Source organism: Nomascus leucogenys, chromosome 5 (genome assembly GCF_006542625.1).
Source record: "Nomascus leucogenys isolate Asia chromosome 5, Asia_NLE_v1, whole genome shotgun sequence".
NCBI lineage: Eukaryota > Metazoa > Chordata > Mammalia > Primates > Hylobatidae > Nomascus > Nomascus leucogenys.
In genome coordinates, this window is record NC_044385.1 from 34,375,994 (window position 1) to 34,395,856 (window position 19,863).

Consider the following 19,863-nt stretch of genomic DNA (forward strand, 5'->3'; position numbering starts at 1 on the left):
CCCAGACTGGAGTACAGTGGCATAATCTCGGCTCACTGCAACCTCCACCTCCCAGGTTCAAGCAATTCTCCTGCCTCAGCCTCCTGAGTAGCTGGAATTACAGGTGTGTGCCACCACACCTGGCTAATTTTTGTATTTTTAGTACAGACGGGGTTTCAGCATGTTGGTCAGGCTGGTCTCGAACTCCTGACCTCATGATCTGCTTGCCTCAGCCTTTGTATTTTTAGTACAGACAGGGTTTCAGCATGTTGGTCAGGCTGGTCTTGAACTCCTGACCTCATGATCTGCTTGCCTCGGCCTCCCAAAGTATTGGGATTACAGGAGTGAGCCACCGCGCCCAGCCTCAGCTACTTTTTTGTATTTTTAGTAGAGACAGGGTTTCACCATGTTGGCCAGGCTGGTCTTGAACCCCTGACCTCAAGTGATCCACCCGCCTCAGCCTCCCAAAGTGCTGGGATTACAGGCATGAGCCACCACACCTGGCTGACACATTTTAAATGGGTGAATTATATGGCTTGTGAATTATATGACAATAATAACTGAACATCCACATGCAAAATAATGAAGCTGAACCCCCACCTCACACCATAAACAAAAATTAACACAAATTGTACCAAAGACCTAAAAGTAAGAGCTAACATTATTAAACTCTTAGAAGAAAACATGGCATAAATCTTAATGACCTTAGACTAGGCAATGATTTCTTTAAATATGACACCAAAAGCACAAACAATAAAAGAAAAATTAGACAAATTGGACAACGCCAAAATTTAAAACTTTTGTGTTTCAAAGGACACCATCAAGAAAATGAAAAGGCGACCAACAGAATAGAAGAAAAGATATTAGTAAATTGGCCAGGCATGGTGGCTCATGCCTGCAATGCCAGCACTTTGGGAAGCTGAGGAGGGAGGATTGCTTGATCCCAGGAGTTCAAGACCGGACTGGTCAACATAGTGAGTTCCTGCCTCTACAAAATATACAAAAGTTAGCCAGATGTGGTGGTGCATGCCTGTGGTCCTAGCCACTTGGGAGGCTGTGGTGGGAGGATTGCTTGAGCCTGGGAGGTGGAGGTTGCAGTGAGCCGAGATCATGCCGCTGCACTCCAGCCTGGGTGACAGAGTGAGACCCTGTCTCAAAAAAAAAAAAAATAAAAATACAAAAGAAAAATAAAATAGCCAAGGCCAGGCGCGGTGGCTCACACCTGTAATCCCAGCACTTTGGGAGGTCAAGGCGGGTGGATTATGAGGTCAGAAGATCGAGACCATCCTGGCTAACATGGTGAAACTCCGTCTCTACTAAAAATACAAAAAATTAGCCAGGCGTGGTGGTGGTGGGAGCCTGTAGTCCCCGCTACTCGGGGAGCTGAGGCAGGAGAATGGCGTGAACTCGGGAGGCGGAGCTTGCAGTGAGCCGAGATACAGCCACTGCACTCCAGCCTGGGTGACAGAGCAAGACTTCGTCTCAAAAAAAAAAAAAAAAAAAAAAAAAAAAACTTTTGGTGATTTAAAACCCACAGAGAAGGTCCTGACCACGCCTGGCCTCTCTGCCCTTGGCCTTCTTTCTTTACATTCCAGTGATCTTATCTTCCACATGTCCTTGGCCACCGGCTCTCACAACATACCCTGGAGGAGGGGACAGAAATTACTACCCGTGGGGATCCAGTGTGGCAGCGCAGAAGTGAGCCCACTGGCCACATGTGGCCTAATGACTATTTCTGTAAATTTGGTTTTACTGGGGCCAGTCATCCCTATTCATTTATGTACCGTCCTTGGCTGTTTCCGTGTGGCAGATCTGGGGAGCTGTCATAGATTCTGTGGCTTGGAATGCCTAAAATATTTGTTGTTTGGCCCTTTAGGAAAGTTTGCTGACCCCTAGGCTCTGTCACCCTGCCCTACATTCAGTCTCCATAGCTTCCACTGCAAGTGTTTGCTCTCAGCCATCACCGCCTGTCTTCCTAGCTTACGCCCTCTAGTCCTCTGACTTTAATGCTCCACTCCACCCAGGGCATCCTGTCCACCATATCAGTCCCTTGTCAGTCCCTGGGGACCTCTCACATCCAGCCTCCCCTCCATAGCTGGCTTAGATTTCATCAAAACCACAACCTTGGGTCCTCACTCTTGCCTACACATCACACTCCCTGCAAAACCTCAGCCATGGTTAAATATAACTGCCTACTCTGTACCCCACCAACACAGATTCCTGGGTGAAAACCCACAACCACAGGGCTGGTCTCACTGTAAATTCATGAATGTGAATCCCTGGTAGGCCCAGTGCTGCCTGGCAATGCCACAATGTTTCCCCAGTTAATTCATTTCCCACTCTCCGAGGGACAGCTTCACATCTCTTCTCTCCTGAAACCATCAAAATCCTCTCCCCTTTCATCTCAGCCGAAATCCTTATTTCATTGAGAAAATAGAAGCAATCAGAAGAGAACTCCCACACCCTCCCACCACGCTATGGTCCTCCCATTAGTAGCAACTGTAGCCATTAGCACTGCTTCCCTCCTGACAATTGGATGAACTTTCCATGTGCCCATCAAAAGGCAACCTCTCCACCTGAGCTCAGGAGCCACTCCACTCCCCTACTCAAGACTTCACCCTATCAATATACCCTCTCTTCTGCATTGTCATTTTCCCTTCCACTGGATCGTCATGACTGCCATCTCTCCCATCTTAAAGCAATCACACAAAGTACCTTCACCTGGCCCCACACCCGCCTCCAGCCATCACCTTGTTTCTCTGCCTCTCTTGATAGTGAACCTCAGGTTTGTTTTCACTGTGTCCACTGCCTCGTCTCCAGTTCTCTCTCAAACCCACTGGTCAAGGATTCACCCCTATTGCTTAAAGTCAATGATGACATTCCTATGGCCAAATCCAGAGGTCGAGTCTCTGTCTTCATCTCCTTCAGCAGCACGTGGCACAGTTGCTGGTCTTCCTTCTGAAACAGTCTTCCCTTGGCTTCTGGGATGCCACATCCTCCTGGTTTTGTTCCCCTGCCCTGGTTGACAGCACTTTCTCCTGCCCTTGGCTGGTTCCTCCTCCCCTAACCTGCAGGGTGCCCCAGGGTCTTCTCTATCCACCCTCACTCATCTCCCTCCATGGCTTTAGAAAACATTTCTCTGTGGCTGAGGCTCCAACCTCCACTGAACTCCTGAAGTCCCGACACACGTCACTGGCTCCTGCTGTCATCCCACCTGGACATCTGAATGGCTTCTGATTCCCCTTTCCAGTCCCCTCCCCCATGTTTCAAATGGCAGTCAACCTTGGCCCTGAACCTTGGAATCACATCCATGGCCGATCTGTCTGGAAATCCTGTTGGTTGGTTTAACCTGCACTGCATCTCCCAGATTTGACAGTTCTCCTCTGCTGCTGCCCAGACAACAGTATCTTCCTTCTTCTACTCTTCCACTCTTGTCCACTCCCACCCCCATCCACTCTATCCAGCTGTCACAGTTATTCTTTTAAAACAAAAATCAGGCCATGCCACTTTCCTGTTCAAAGCCCTCATTGGCTTCCTATTATACTTAGAATAAAATATAAAGTCCTTCCTAACCTACAAGGAGCCATATGATCTAGCCTCTGGTGGCTGTTTGACCTCATTCCTCACCATAGCTCAGCGTGGGCATGCTGGCCCCGAAGGCTTCTTGCTGTCTTTCAAACACATGCAGCCTTGCTGGGACACCTGGATAGCTATATGCAAAAGAATGGAGCCTGGACTCCTACCCCACTCAACAACCTAAATATTAGAGCTGCAACTATAAAGGTCTTTGAAGAAAACATAGGGGCTTGGACTTGGTAATAAATTCTTACATATGGCACTAAAAGCACAAACAAAAGTGAAAATAGGTAAATTGGAATTCATCTAAATTAAAAACTTCTGTGCATCAAAGGACGTTACCAAGACAATGAAAAGAAACCTACAGAATTGGAGAAAATGTTTGCAAATCATATGTCTGATGAGGGTCTAGTATCCAGAGTATATAAAGAACTCTTACATCTCAACAACAAAGACAAATGACCAAATTTTAAAAGGGGGCAAAGGATTCAAATAGACTTTTCACCAAAGAAGATATACAGAACGGCTAACATGCATATAAAAAGATGCTCAACATCATTAGTTTCAAGAAAAATGCAAGTCAATACCACAAACCCACCAGAATGGCTATAATAATAATACTAATAATTTAAAAACCAGAAAATAACACGTGTTGGTGAGAATGTTGAAAAATAGAGCGCTCATACATTGCTGGTGGGAATGAAAAATGGCACAGCCTCAGTGGAAAAGAGTTTGGTTGTTGCTCAGAAAGTTAGACACAGAATTAGCATATGACCCAGCAATTCCACTCCTAGTTCAATATCTCAAAGAACTGAAAACAGGTATTCAAACAAATACATGCACATGAAGGTTTGTAGCAGCACTGTTCACAGTAGGCAAAAGGTTGAAACAATCCACATGTCCATCAACAGATGAGTGACAAAACAAAATGTGGTCTCTCATATAATGAACTACTATCCTGCCATAAAAAGAAATGAAATATTGATACATGAAAACATTATGCTATGTAAAAGAAGCCAGTCACAAAAGGCACATACTGAATGATTCCATATATGTGAAATATCCAGAATAAGTAAATCTACAGAGACAGAAGATGAATTGGTGGTTGCCACAGGCTGGGGAAAGGGGAGAGAGTAGGGAGTGGCTGCTTAATGGGTATAGGGTTTCCTTTTTGGAGATGAAAATGTTTGGAACTACACAGAGGTAGTGCTTGCAAAACACTGTGAATGTACTAAATTACCCTGAACTGTCCATTTTATAATGGTTAATTTCCTGTTAGCCCAGCTCAAGCCCTGGGCTCTGGCTGTCCCTCTGCCTGTGAACAGAGTTCCAGAGTCCTCCCCAGAGTTGTTCCTGGCCTGCCCTCCCTGTGTTCAGGTCCCTGCTCACAAAGTCATCTCCTGAGGGGTTCTTCCTGACCTTCCCCCACTTAAAGTGTCACTGTTCCTCATCCACCCACCCATCTACACATGCAACAGCAAATTCTCACTCACCTTTCACAGCCAGGCTTGGCTGTTACCTCGAGCCCTAGGCAGAACTAGCCACTTCCTACTAATGTTCCTGCGGCCCTTTACAGTGCAGGGATCTGTCTGCTCACCGTGGCTAGAGGCTAACCCTTCCTCAAGGGCGGAACAGGTCTGTGTTCCCCAAAGTACCGGCCTAGGGGCTTACTCCCCAGCACCAAGCAGATGCTTGCTAAGAGCCTGCTGCTTGAACTGAAGGTAGTCGGTTCCTTCAGAAGGAAACGACCGTGTTGCTGCTTCAGAAGTCGTTGCAGTTCCTTAGGACAAAGCCACTCTTTACCCTGAAGGGAGAGAGTATGGCTACAGTGTTAACTGTCCGGGCTCCCTGCCCAGCTGGCCCGGAGGAGCCAGGGCTACAAAAACCCAAGCCTCACCTGGAGCTCCCAGAAGATGCTGCGCGTGTGGCGGTGGTAGTAGTGTCTCAAGGGAATGTACTCCAGGCCCTCTCGGTTTGTCTTCAGATAGTTCTCCACGTGCTTAAAGAACCACGGCTTGTAGTAATTGCCAATGCTATTCAGCTGAAATGACAGAGGGCACTGTGATCAGCCTGCAGACAAGCGCCCAGCGCCATCGGGGCGTAACAGCGACACCCGGCTTCTGTTCAGCACTCCTGGCCTTTTCAAAGCTCTTTCATGTCTATTACTGCCTTTGAGACTCTTGAAAGCTGGTGAGGTTAGGCACAGTGGGTATCCTCTAGCAGAGAGAGCAGGAGCTCAAAGAGGTTAAGTGGTGTGTGCCCAGGGCCAGTGAGTCCCTGACAGTCTAGAGAACTCAGCGACCCCAGCCTAGCCTGGTGCAAGTGTTTAACAGAGTTAAACATTTAACTGCCCTGATGCAGTGCTCCATGCAGGGGAATTCCCTCCCTCCCTTCCTTCCCACCTTCCCCGAGGCCAGGGAAGCACGAACTCTGGGCATGGGTCAGCCCCTCAATGCGACCCAGGGCTCATGGCACTAACTGGTCATGGCACTTTCCCTGCTGTCCCTGGACCAAGCTCCACAGTCCTCTGGGCACAGCACTCCCCAGGCAGCCACCATCGTCTGGAGGATGTTCACATGAATAAGGCTCATACCTCCCTGGCCCTGGGGGCTCCCACACCCAAATCTTCTATTGAGTTGATGTCTCCTTCAGCCCTAAATGGTCATGACTCAATGTGCTGTGTGCCTTGGGATGGCTGAGCTTCTCCCGGCCTCAGCTTCCTCATCCATAAATGAATTCTGGCAGATGCTCTGGGGGAGAGGCAGGGGGGGATCCTGGAAAAGCACAAGCTTCAGGGTGGGCAGCTCGGGACACACCCAGTTCCCCACCAGCTGTGCGGCCTCAGGCAGGTCATCTCTGAGCCTATTTCTTCACATGTCACATGACAATAAAAATACATACTTTGTGGGAGTTATTTGCCTATTAGAAATTACATACATATGCCCACTGTTTTTAAAAAATAGGACCATCTTTTTTTTTTTTTTGAGATGGAGTCTCGCTCTGTCACCCAGGCTGGAGTGCAGTGGCGTGATCTCGGCTCACTGCAAGCTCCGCCTCCCCGGTTCACGCCATTCTCCTGCCTCAGCCTCCTGAAAAATGGGACCATCTTACATGTATTGTTTGCCAATTTGCTTTTTCCATTTACAACACACTTAGCAGAGCCTAGGCAGGTTACTTAGCATTTCCGGAAGACTAAAAGAGATGATGTAGAAAGTGCCAAGCACGGTGCCTGGTCCACAAGTGGCTGGAGTATCAGTCCCCACCCATTCCCTTGCTGACCTGCTCTACCCTAGAGCCAGGCAACCCTTTGCCCTGGATCTCTGGCCTCCAGCACTTGCAGCTTATCTGTGTGCCACCTGCTTGTGCAGGCCCACCCTGCTGGTAAGGCCACCCTGCTGGTGAGGCCACCCTGCTGGTGAGGCCACTCTGCAGGGGTGAAACTGGGGCTAAAGAGCCTATTTGCCCAAATTAGTTTTGGTGTGGACGGTATGGGGCAGGGCAAAAAACACTCACGCTGGCCTCTGCCTGCTAATGTGAACAGGGGAACCCAGCAGGAAACAGAGCAACCTGATCTAACCCCAGGTGAGGTGTGGCACATACCTGGCAGTGGCAGCAGCTGCATAATGAAAGTGAGACTTAGGGCCACCTGGATACAGGCGCTCCTGGTGCTCATTGATGCATCAGGAGCCATGCAGAGAAGCCCAGGACATGGGAAAGAACCCAGATAGTCTGCCTCTTCCAGGCACACACCAGCTGAGGTGGCCAGGTGGCTGCACGAGCTCCAGTCCACCCCAGCCCTTGACTGCAAGCCACTTCCTATCTCTGGGCCTCCTCTGTGAAATGGGGGCAGGCTGCTTCTCACAGGATTGCAGCAAGCTTTACACGGGGCAGTGCCTGCAGAGGGCCCATCACAGGGCCTGGCACACAGGGACAAATTCCTGAATGCTTAGAAACAGAAATGTTTGGAAGCAATGCTCCTAAAATGAAATGCCCAGATGTCTAATGGCATCCACCACTCTGCCCCAGCCCTGTTCCCATCGGGCATCAGGGTCTTGCTCACTGGAGCACTTGGCAAACATCCCTCTGCTGCTGATTCTGGGAGGGCCTTTGGGTAAGGCTCTCTGTGCCTCACAGTCTTCTCCTTGGGAAATAAGGGAATCAGTTCAGGTCTCCAAATATTTCAAAAGCTGGGTAAACCCCTCTGCCAAATCATAATCTTAGGTGGCATCTAATACATCAAATGGATGACAGCAGAGCCACTTTGGGTACAGTGGGGGTGGTGACTCCCCTTGGTCCCATCCCTCAGCTTTCCTACCCCTGAGAGCCTCAAGGAACACCTCAGAGCAGTTGGAAAGCTCTGGTCTAGATGTCCTTGCTAGGTGACTTGGTGCTAGGTGACACACACTGTCTGGGCTTTGGCTTCAGGCAGATCCAGGGGCCCAGGAGGGCCAGAGCACTTCGGCTCAATGTCCGGTATTGCCACCGCTGTTCCAGGACCTCCAGCACTTGCTGCAGTGTCCCACAGGGAGCAATGTTTGCATGGTGCTAAAGTCTGCAGGCTGATATGTCAGGGAACTGACACTGAACCAGGAGTCAGAAGCTGGAATTTAAATCTGTTCTGTGCTAGCTGTGTGTCCTCAGAGAAGTCTCTTTCCCTTTCTGGGCCTCATTTCCTTATTTGTAGAGAGGATTGTACGGGATGATTTTATAGCCCTTCACAACTTTAAAATGTTTTAAGTATGTATATAGGTATAGATTAAGAGTCTTAAGGGATGCCTATCCTTTGATCTGCGATTTTATGTTAAGATATTACTCAAATTGGCCGGGCGCGGTGGCTCACGCCTGTAATCCCAACACACTGGGAGGCCGAGGTGGGTGGATCACGAGGTCAGGAGATTGAGACAATCCTGGCTAACACAGTGAAACCCCGTCTCTACTAAAAATACAAAAAATTAGCCAGGAGCAGTGGTGGGTGCCTGCAGTCCCAGCTACTCGGGGAGCTGAGGCAGGAGAGTGGCGTGAACTCGGGAGGCGGAGCTTGCGGTAAGCCGAGATCCCGCCACTGCACTCCAGCCTGGGCGACAGAGCGAGACTCTGTCTCAAAAAACAAAACAAAACAAAACAAAACAAAAAAACAAAAGATATTACTCAAATTACAGACAAAAGATGTTCACTGCTCCATTAATTAAAATAATAAAAAAATTGGAAGCAACTTAAATTTCCAACTATGAGCAGCAATAGGGCATTCGTTTCCTCAATGCAAGGTGCAATGCAAGGTTGGCCATTCTAATTGGGATTCTTTAGTTGTAATAAGAATGGACATTAACAATGACGGTTATGAAGGCAATGTAACAACAGGGGGAAATGCTTATCACAATAAACAAGAAAAAGGCTGGGTGCAGTGGCTCACGCCTGTAATCCCAGCATTTTGGGAGGCCGAGGCAGGCGGATCACCTGAGCTCAGAAGTTCAAGACCGACCTGGGCAACATGGTGAAACCCCGTCTCTACTAAAAATACCAAAATTAGCCAGGTGCAGTGGCATGCGCCTGTAGTCCCAGCTACTCGGGAGGCTGAGACAGGAGAATTGCTTGATCCTGGGAGGTAGAGGTTGCAGAGGTTGCAGTGAGCCAAGATCGCACCATTGCACTCCAGTCTGGGTGACAGAGCGAGACCTTGTCTCAAAACAAAACAAAACAAAAAACAAGAAACAAGAAAAGACAAATGTGAACAAGTGATCACAGCTGAAGACAAACAAACTCCAAAATGCTGCAAAGAGAGGCTCACCCTCACGAGTGATCCAAGAACTGCAAAATAAAACGAGATACTATTTTTAACCCTATCAGATTGGCAAAAATGAAAGAGTGATCCTATTTAGTGTTGGCAAGAATGTAGGGAAAAAGGTGTTCTCACAGACCATTGCTGCAAGTAGGCATAAACACAGCTCTTCTCGAGGGCTGTTTGGTCATATCTATTAATATTTAATGTGCTCAAACCTTTGTGTAACAAAGTCCATTTTTCTGACTCAATCCTACACAAATATTTGTACAGAAGGACAGGATAAATGTAAGAGAGTCTTAAATCTTCAGTGCAATCTTATTTGTAAGAGCAAAACAGTTTATGCAACATAAATGTCAGTAAGGGCTAAATTAGGCCAATTATTTACATGCAAAAATGGGATATCACAGAATGAAATGAAGACATGCACACATACATACACACACACACACACACACACACACACACACAGAGAAATAGGTCTCGGCTGGGTTTGGTGGCTCACCCCTGTAATCCCAATACTTTGGGAGGCTGAGGTGGGAAGACTGCTTGAGGCCAGGAGTTCAAGACTAGCCTTGGCAACATAGCAAGACCCCATCCCTACAAAAAAATTTTAAAAATTAAAAAATTAACCAGGCCGGGCACAGTGGCTCGCACCTGTAATCCTAGCACTTGGCTTGGGAGGCCAAGGCAGGCAGATCACCTGAGGTCAGGAGTTCGAGACCAGCCTGGCCAACACGGTGAACTCCATCTCTACTAAAAATACAAAAATTAGGCAGGCATGGTGGCGCATGCCTGTAATCCCAGCTACTTAGGAGGCTGAGGCATGAGAATCATGTGAACCTGGGAGACAGAGATGGCAGTGAGATGAGATCATGCACTGTACTCCAGCCTGAGCAACAGAAACTGCATCTCAAAAAAAAAAAAAAAAAAAAAAAAGAGTTAACTGGACATGGTGGCACACGCCTGTAGTCCCAGCTAATTAGGAGGCTAAGGCGGGAGGATTGCTTGAGCCCTAGAGTTCAAGGCTACAGTGAGCTGTGATCGTACCACTGTACTCCAGCCTGAGCTACAGAGACCCTGTCTCAAAAAAAAAACATAAGAAAATAAATAAATAAAAATAAATAGGTCTTGAAGAATGCACACAAAACTGTTATACATAAGTGGTTACACCTTGGTGTAAAGAGATGCACTTTAACTTTTTCTTTATATATTTCAGCATTGTTATATTACTTTTATAATTTAAAAACTTTCAAAAAAATCCATACACAGAAAAAGGAAATAAATACAGTTGTCTCTCAGTATCCACAGGGGATTTGTTCCAGGATCCCCCAAAATCCATGAATGCTCAAGTCCCTTACATAAAATGATTTAGTATTTGCATATAACCCTATGCACATCCTCCTGTAGACTTTAAATCATCTCTAGATTTCTTACAATACTTAATACAATGTAAATGCTATGTAACAGTTAAGGAATAATGACAAGAAAAAAAGTCTGTCCATGTTCAGTTCAGATGAAACCATCCATTTTTTGCCCCCTGAATGCTTTCAATCTGCAGTTGGTTGAATCCACTGATGTAGAACCCACAGACAAAAGGGGCCAAGTGTACATCAAACACATTAGCAACGTTGGCTTTGGGTCATATTCACAGGTGGAGTCTTTTCTTTCCTTTTTACTTGTTTGTACCTTCCAAGTCTCTTAAGCACAAATCCTTTCTAAATGGAGAAAAAACTGCTAATAAAAATTACATGGTATATGTGGAAGGAATGTCAATCTAGATTCCAAGGCATCAGATCGATTACTCGAATCTTGTGGAAGTTTACATTACACCTCTTTTAAGTGTTGGGATTATAGGTGTGAGCCACTGTGCCCAGCCTACATTACCTCTTGAAGACTCAGTTTCCTCATCTATAAAATGGGTTTGCTATAAGGACCAAAGATTACATCCACTAAGAGACAAGCACATCCCAGGTGGTAGGGGCAGAGTAGATGAAAGCTTCCATCACTGTCTAATACATTCTGACGATAGATCCTGTTGCCTGTACCCCAGGTGGGTTGACCCAGGCAGCAGCCTTGAAGAGGTGGCTGCCAGGGTCAGGATGGGGGAACCGGCTCAGTCCCAGCACACTCATGCCTCCCCAGTCTTGGTCTGCAGCAGCCGACACCCTGGCTTACCTTGCTGGGCTCTGCCTCATCTGTCATGACCCCTGTCATAATGACAGCCTCATCCAGGGAGTAGAGCAGCCCTTCCACGAAGTGGTTCTCCTGCCGCTGGGACTCGTGCGTGAACTTGGCACAGATAGCCTCCAGGCCCCGCACTGGCTCGAAACGCAGCTTGACGTACTTCTTGGCAGGGATGATGCGGATCTCGGCAGCCACCAGGAAACCCAGCGTCCCACAGGACCAGGGTACGGCATAGAACAGGTCTGAGTTTTCGGACTGTGAGACAGAATTGATGTGAGCTGAAACCTTGGGCCCCACATGGTGGCATGCAGTCAGTGGGGGAGCAAAGCCTGGGAGAGTCCCTATTCTCTCACTCTCTTGTGTAAACCCAAACAATGAGCTTTACAAACTGTGCTTGCTGGGCTTTAGTTTCCTCTCTGCAGCTTCGACATGACATAGAACCTAATACTGCCCTCTGTCTCAGGGACCCTCACTGAGAGAGCATCCTCCTTCTCCCATCTAGGCACAGCCCCTGACCCACAGGCTATTCAGGAAAAAGCTGGGACTGGCACTGCTGCCCAATGACCCACAATGGCAGGGGCATTGCACAAGGGCAGGAGTCTAAGGCCAGGCCTTGACACCCTTGTCAGGCAGTGTAGCTGGGGAACATTAAAATGCCTCCCTTCTGAACCATTACTGAAATTTACAAGGCCTTTCCCAGTCCATCGGCTTGTGGGATCCACCCCCGACAGAGCCCAGGGAGAGCGCCAGCACCCCCTTATGACAAGTAAAGAAACTGAGTCTCTGAGAGCTGCCATGACTCACCAAAGTCTTCCCAGAAAAGTCAGCTGCAGCAACGCTAGGGCTCAGGCAAGACCACCTAACTCCCCAGCCAGCGTTTTTCCTACAACACCTCATCTGCTTTCATAAATCAATGTCCAACCTCATCATTTTATTGTTTTGACATGTCTTGGACACAGACAACTTGTCCTTGGCCATTCTGATTGGGATTCTTTAGTTCTAATGAAGCTCTTTTGAAAAAGTCCAGCCATGTCTTGCCCTTACTAACAGGACAGCCCTGTGCTGTCTCCACGAAACCTGAATGCCCTTGGTGGTGGGCGCAGTGAATGCAGCAGGGCAGGAGTGCTGAAGCAAGGAGGCTCTGCCAGCAGGCTGGCAGAAACCTCAGAACAGCAGCTCTAGGCCACCAATTCCCCCTTGGGCCCACAGCTAATCACATTCTCCTGGCCATGGCAGTGAAGATGACACACTTGCTGCATGCTCAGCTCTATGCAAGGAGCTTCTCATACAGGACCTGCTTATTCCTCTCAACCACGTATTTGTCAGTGAGGAACCTGGGCCTCAGAGAAGAGAAGGAATTCACAAATGTCTGTCTCCTTTCTCTGCCGATAATAAATAGGTCAAAAGACAGGGCCCCGCAAGCGTTCAGGAAAGCAGGATGAACTAATGTGAATCTTGCTAGGGGTATCTCTCAACCAAGACCAGTGCTGCCAAGCTGGGAGTCTTTCCCTGGGCCCTCTTCTGTGAAGTGAAGGAGTCTGGTGGCTCCCTGAAATACCCACTTCAACAGGACCCACTGTCCCTCCCATCCCAGGGGTCCCTCACACCTGCCAGGGCAGATCCAAGGTTATTTAAAGTGTCACTCCTATCCCACCCCTTAGGTAAAACGCTTTAAATGTTTGAATCCCAGTTTGGGTGGTAGAAGTGTCTCATTTTTCTAAAACAGCCTCTCTAATCACTTTTACTTACATGATCACGTGCTACATAAAGACGTTTCAGTCAACAATGGGCCACAGATAAAATGGTGGTCTCATAAGATTATAATGGAGCTGAAAAAGTGCTGTTGCCTAGTGGTATCACTGCTATCACAGCTGTCCTAATGTCATACTCATGTGTTTATGGTAACACTGGTGTAAGCAAACCTACTGTACTGCCAGTTGTATAAAAGTATAGCACATATAATTATGTACACTACATAATACTTGATAATGATAAATGACTGTCATTGGTTTATGTATTCACTACACTATACTTTTAATTGTTATTTTAGAGTGTACTCTTTCTGCTTATTAAAAAAAAGTTAACTGTAAACAGCCTCAGGCAGGTCCTTCAGGAGGTATTCCAGAAGAAGGCATTGTTGTCAGAGATGACAGCTCCATGTGTGTTATTGCCCCTGAAGACCTTCCAGTGGGATAAGATGCGGAAGTGGAAGCGTTATTGATAATCTTGACTCTGTGTAGGCCTAAACTAACATGTGTTTATGTCTTGACCTTTTTTCTTTGAGACAGGGTCTCGCTCTGTCACCCAGGCTAGAGTGCAGTGGCGTAATGACAGTTCACTGCAATCTCTGCCTCCCAGGCTCAAGTGATCCTCCTGCTTCACCCTCCACAGTAGCTGGAAATACAGGAACACACCACCATGCCCAGCTAATTTTTGTACTGTTTGTAGACCATGTTGTAGGCCATGCTGCCCAGGCTGGTCTCAAACTGCTAAGCTCAAGCAGTCCACCTGCCTTGGCCTCCCAAAGTGCTGGTATTACAGGAGTGAGCCACTGCACCCAGCCTTGTGTCTAAGTTTTCAACAAAAAAACTTTAACAAGTTAAAAAAAAAAGCTTAAATACAAAAAAAGCTTATAGAATAAGGATATAAAGAAGGAAACTATTTTTGTACACCTGTACAATGTGTTTGCATTTTAAGCTAAGTGTTATTACAAGAGTCAAAAGTTTTTAAAAAGTTTATAAAGTAAAAATGTTATAGTAAGCTAACAGTAATTTATTATTGAAGAAAGAAAATGTCAAAAAATAAATTTAGTGTAGCCTAAGTGTACAGTGTTTATAAAGTCTACAGTGGTGTACAGTAATGTCCCAGGACTTCACATTCACTCACCACTCACTCACTGACTCACCCAGAGCAACTTCCAGTCCTGCAAGCTCCATGCATGGTAAGTACACTACATAGGTGTACCATTCATCTTTTATACTGTATTTTTACTGTACCTTTTCTAAGTGTAGGTATGTTTAGATACATAAATACCATTGTGTTACAGCTGCCTACAGTATTGAGCACAGTACCATGCTGTATAGGTCTGCAGTCAAGGAGTAGTAGGCTATCCAAACAGCCTAGGTGTGAAGTAGGCTATCTCATCTAGGTTTATGTAATTACACTCTTATGATGTTTGCACAATGACAAAATTGCCTACAACTTGTTTCTTATAACATATCCCTACTGTTCTGTGACACCTGACTGTACCTCACAGTGTTAAGACACACAGCTTTGATGCCAAGGCCTGACTTCCTCCAGAGAGGCAGGATGGCATAATGAAAGGCTAAGGGACCTGGGAGCCTGATTACTGGCGTGTGAGACCCAGCTGTGTGACCCATGGCAAATAATCTCTCTGAGCTTTAGTTTCCTATCTACAAAATAGGGATAATAATCCTTCTATTATCTAATAATAATCTAAAAAATAGGGATAATAAACATCCCTCGTTAGGTTGTTGAAGGATTACATGCATGCCTTAATATATACAATGGATTTACAACATTGCCTAAGCTCATAGAAGGGGCTACACAAATTTTTGTTTACAGATATAGACCCAGACTGAACAGGTATTGGAAATGAAGCACACCTAGAGGAGCCAGCCCCCTGACCTCAGGATCCTTAATGCCTAGAGCAGGCTGGCATGGACGTCTCCCATTGCTGAACTCACCGGAGTGCATCGCACAAAGCTGCCATCAGCCAGGACCAGCTCGTAGGCAGTGCAGATGTGTTGGAACAGGCCGTACTTGTGGGATGATGACTCGATGCCTGTGCCCATGATCAAGCCCCCTGCACAGACATCACACACAGTGTCAGCAGGGAGAGCTGTGGGTACAGGGTTGGGGGTGGGTTGGAGCTGGGGGACCTCCTAGCATGAGAGAGGTATGGCAGGCTAGCAGAAATGGGGCTGTTGACTTAGGGGAGATTTCCCACCTGTCAATCTAGAGAGCAGGAGAGGGAAGGAGGGGCTCAGATGGGAGCATGAGGGCGTCCTTAGAGGAAGGGGGTGGCGAGCAGACCTTGTCAAGTGTACTCACACCTCACCTCTGGCCAGACTCAACCTAGAAATCTGTGTGCATTCATCTTGAGAGGGACTTTAATGAAAAGGGGGGTTGAAGGGGTGACAGGAAGCCCTGTCCCATGGGAATAGTTAAAAGAACTGAAGGTGTTTTCCCTAAAGAAGAAGAGGCTTTGGGGGCTATGAATCCTATGGGAGGAGAAGAGAGACTAGACTTATTCTGTGTGTTCCATGGGGTGGAATTGGAGCAATGGGAACAAATCACAGGGAAGCAGATTCAAACCAGAAATTAAAAGTGCCTTCTGATAACTTGAGCTGCTCAGAAATGGAACAGCAGGCAGTGAACACCCTGTCATTGGAGCAGGCAAGTCAGAGACTGAATGACTTCTGTCACAGATGGAATAGCGGCAATTCCAGGACTAGATGGAGGGTGGCCAAGGCCCATCAGCTCCGGTCCTAGGACCGTGTGTCTCTTCTTGCCCGTTAATATAGGGTCCTCACCCACTGTGAGGTCATCAAGCTCAGGCAACACAGGGAGAGTCCAGCCAATGGAGGTCAGCAGGGCAGTCACCTGGCCCATGGTCACCAAGGGCTCCACACGGACAATCTGTTGACACAAGAAAAGAGACCCTGGGTCAAAAGGAGGCTGCCAGGCCCAAGGGGAGCTCCTGCACACAGAAGGTGTCATCTGAAACCTTCCCAAACACTCACTGCAGGGATTCCTATATCGCCTTTACAGGCTCTTCCTAGAACATTGCCTTTAATTACAGGGAATGTGATTTCTGGCTCTCGGTTAGCTAGTGTTCAACCTCGCCCTTCAAGTATCTTTATACTAAATATTTGACTTATCCTTTTCTAAATTACAGGAGAAATACTCATTCACTTAGAAGATACAGCAAAAGTGAAGAAGAAAACAAAAATCACCCATCCTGGCTGGGCGTGGTGACTCATGTCTGTAATCCCAGCACTTTGTGAGGCGAAGGCGGGTGAATCATCTGAGTTCAGGAGTTTGAGACCAGCCTGGCCAACTTGGTGAAACCCTGTTTCTACTAAAAATACAAAAATTAGCCAGGTGTAGTGGCGGGCACCTGTAGTCCCAGCTGCTTGGGAGGCTGAGGCAGGAGAATCACTTGAACCCGGGAGGCAGAGGTTGCAGTGAGCCGAGATCGTGCCACTGTACTCCAGCCTAGGCAACAGAGTGAGACTCCGTCTCAAAAAAAAAAAAAAAAAAAAAAAAAAAAAAAAAAAAAAAAAATCACCCTTCCTAGTTCTTCAGAATTACTAATGTTAATAACAGAGTGCATTTACTTTGTTGTTTTTTTTTTTCCCACACATACTATATTGGTACTGTGAACCCCGAATATCAGAGACAGGTCTCAGTTAATCCAGAAAGTTTATTTTGCCAAGGTTGAGGATGTGTGCCCCTGATACAGCCTCAGTATGTCCTGACAACACGTGCCCAAGGAGGCTGGTGCACAGCTTAATCTTACACATTTTAGGGAGACAGAAGACATCAATCAATATATGTAAGAAGTATATTGGTTCTGTCCAGGAAGGCGGGGACAACTTGAAGCAAAAATCTTACACATTTTAGGGAGACAGAAGACATCAATCAATATATGCAAGAAGTATATTGGTACTGTCCAGGAAGTCGGGGACAACTTGAAGCAGGGAGAGGGCTTGCGGTCACAGGTAGATAAGAGACAAATGGCTGCATGCTTTTCAGTTTCCGATAAGCCCTTCCGAAGGAGCTAATCAGAATATGCATCTATCTCAGTGAGCAGAGGGATGACTTTGAATAGAATGCGGAAGCAGGTTTGTCCTGAGCAGTTCCCAGCTTGACTTTTCCCTTAGTTTAGTAATTTGGGGGCCCCAAGATTTTCCTTTCACACTATTTTGTATGTTTTAACACAACACACACAAACCAAAAGCATATCTCATTTTCTGTCTTGCCTTTCCAAAATTTAACACTATACTATGACCATCATCTCTTATCATTACACATTCTTGGAACACATGATTTTTAATGTACACATCCCTTGGACTTCTAGCCAAAGTGGAACAACAGGAACCACATTTACCCTGCTGCCTGAAAAAAAAACCTGACAAAATATATGAAATAAGAGTTTTCAATGCAGTGAACATAAACAATGAAAGTTAGTGATCCCTCAGAGACAGGAAACAAGGTGAGCTCTGAGGCGGGAGGATTGCTTGAGGCCAGGGGTTCGAGACCAGCCAGGACAACATAGCAAGACCTAAAAATAAAAAAATAAAAAATTATTTTAAAAAAAGGTGAGCTCTAGGGATGGCGCATCTAACTGCCTGGAGTTAGGCAGTGCAGGGAGGGAAACCCAGGTGGAGTCCAGTGGATTTTCTAAGAGTTAAAAAGATGGAGGTGAGGCTGGGCGTGGTGGCTCACGCCTGTAATCTCAGCACTTTGGGAGACCAAGGTGGGTGGATCACCTGAGGTCAGGAGTTCAAGACTAGCCCGACAACATGGCAAAAACCTGCCTCTGCTAAAAATACAAAAAATTAGCTGGGTGTGGTGGCAGGTGCCTGTAATCCCAGTTACTCAGGAGGCTGAGGCAAGAGAATCACTTGAACCCATGGAGGTTGCAGTGAGCCAAGACTGTACCACTGCACTCCAGCCTGGATGACAGGGTGAGACTCTGTCTCAAAAAAAAGAAGAAGATAGAGGTGAGAGTTCCAGAAGACCAAGGTGAATAGAGCGTGCAGGATAGAGTACTGGAGAGGAGAGAGTTGCACAGAGAAAAAACTGAAGAAATGCAAAAGGCGTCCTTGGGAATTCAACTGAGTACTAACTGGTAAATACACGAGAGGCTATTACCTGAGGCTGAAGCCAGGGAAAAAACTGCCAGAAAAGACAACAGGTAATAGGCTGGGCATGGTGGCTCATGCCTATAATCCCAGCAGTTTGGGAGGCCAAGGTAGGTGGACCACCTGAGGTCAGGAGTTTGAAACCAGCCTGGCCAACATGATGAAACCCCGCCTCTGCTAAAAAAAATACAAAAAATTAGCTGGGCGTGGTGGTGGGTGCCTGTAATCCCAGCTACTCAGGAAGCTGAGGCAGGAGAATTGCTTGAACCCAGGAGGTGGAGGTTGCAGTGAGCTGAGATTGCGCCACTGCACTCCAGTCTGGGCAACAAGAGTGAAACTCTGTCTCAAAAAAAAAAAAGATAACAGGTAATAGTACCAGGGACTCACACAGGGCAGGAGATAGTGTCTGTTCCCACAAGCCAGACTCGAAAACCTGATGATTCACAGAGCACTGTGTAGAGTACTCAAAATGATCTTGCCTCATAATTAGCTCGAGATTAAATAATTCCCTGGCCCCATCTAAAAAATCAAGACCCAGTGGGATCAAACTATTTCCAAGTAACTTAGCTGCCTCCTAGAGCAAAACTCAAAATTTATAGGAACATAAAAATACCCAGCTCCCCAAAAGGTAAAATGTCAGAGTATCACAATGTCAGAATCCAACAGAATTTTACCAGGCATACAAAGAGGCAGGAAAATTCAACCCATAATGAGAAAAATCAATCAATCAAACAGACCCAGAACTGACATAGATATTAGAATTAGCGAACAGGAACATCAGAACATTTATAATAACTATATTCTCTATATTCAAAAATTTAACTAGAGACATTAAGAATATATTAAACAGATCCGGCCAGGTGCAGTGCCTCACACCTGTAATCCCAGTGCTTTGGGAGGCCAAGGCAGGTGGATCACCTGAGATCAGGAGTTCGAAACCAGCCTGGCCAACATGGCGAAACTCCGTCTCTACTAAAAATACAAAAAAATTAGCCAGGCGCGGTGGTGCGTGCCTGTAATCCCAGCTACTCGGGAGGCTGTGACAGGAGAATCGCTGGAACCCAGGAGGTGGAGGTTGCAGTGAGCCGAAATCACAACACTGCACCCAGTCCAGCCTGGAGGACAGAGCAAGACTCCGTCTCAAACTTCTGGAAATGAAAACCACGATGTGTGAAATGAAAGATACAATGGATGGCACTAACAGCAAATTAGAAATTGCAGAAGAAAAGATTAGTTAACTTAAATACATAGCAACAGAAACCATCTAAAATGAAAGACAGGAAAAAAATTTTTTTTAAATGAACAGTGCCTCAATGACCTGAGCTGTAGAACAACTTGAAATGGCCTAATATATAGGCCTAGCTGTCTCTAAACTAGATGAGAAAAAGAAGGGGACAGAAAAATAGATGAAGAAATAATGGCCCCCAAATTTCCTGATTTGATGAAAAATTA

General features: G+C 46.6%; 1 protein-coding gene across 1 annotated transcript in view; it reads right to left on the minus strand.

The window, feature by feature from the left end:
• DHCR24 (24-dehydrocholesterol reductase) overlaps positions 1-19,863 on the minus strand; it is a 33,813-nt gene that overhangs the window by 6,371 nt on the left and 7,579 nt on the right. Inside the window, exons 3-6 of the mRNA XM_030812897.1 lie at positions 16,075-16,180; positions 15,226-15,344; positions 11,510-11,773; positions 5,453-5,596 (exon numbers count right to left, since the gene is read on the minus strand). Coding sequence (XP_030668757.1) covers positions 5,453-5,596; positions 11,510-11,773; positions 15,226-15,344; positions 16,075-16,180 — 633 coding nt within the window. The remainder of the gene's footprint in view (positions 1-5,452; positions 5,597-11,509; positions 11,774-15,225; positions 15,345-16,074; positions 16,181-19,863) is intronic.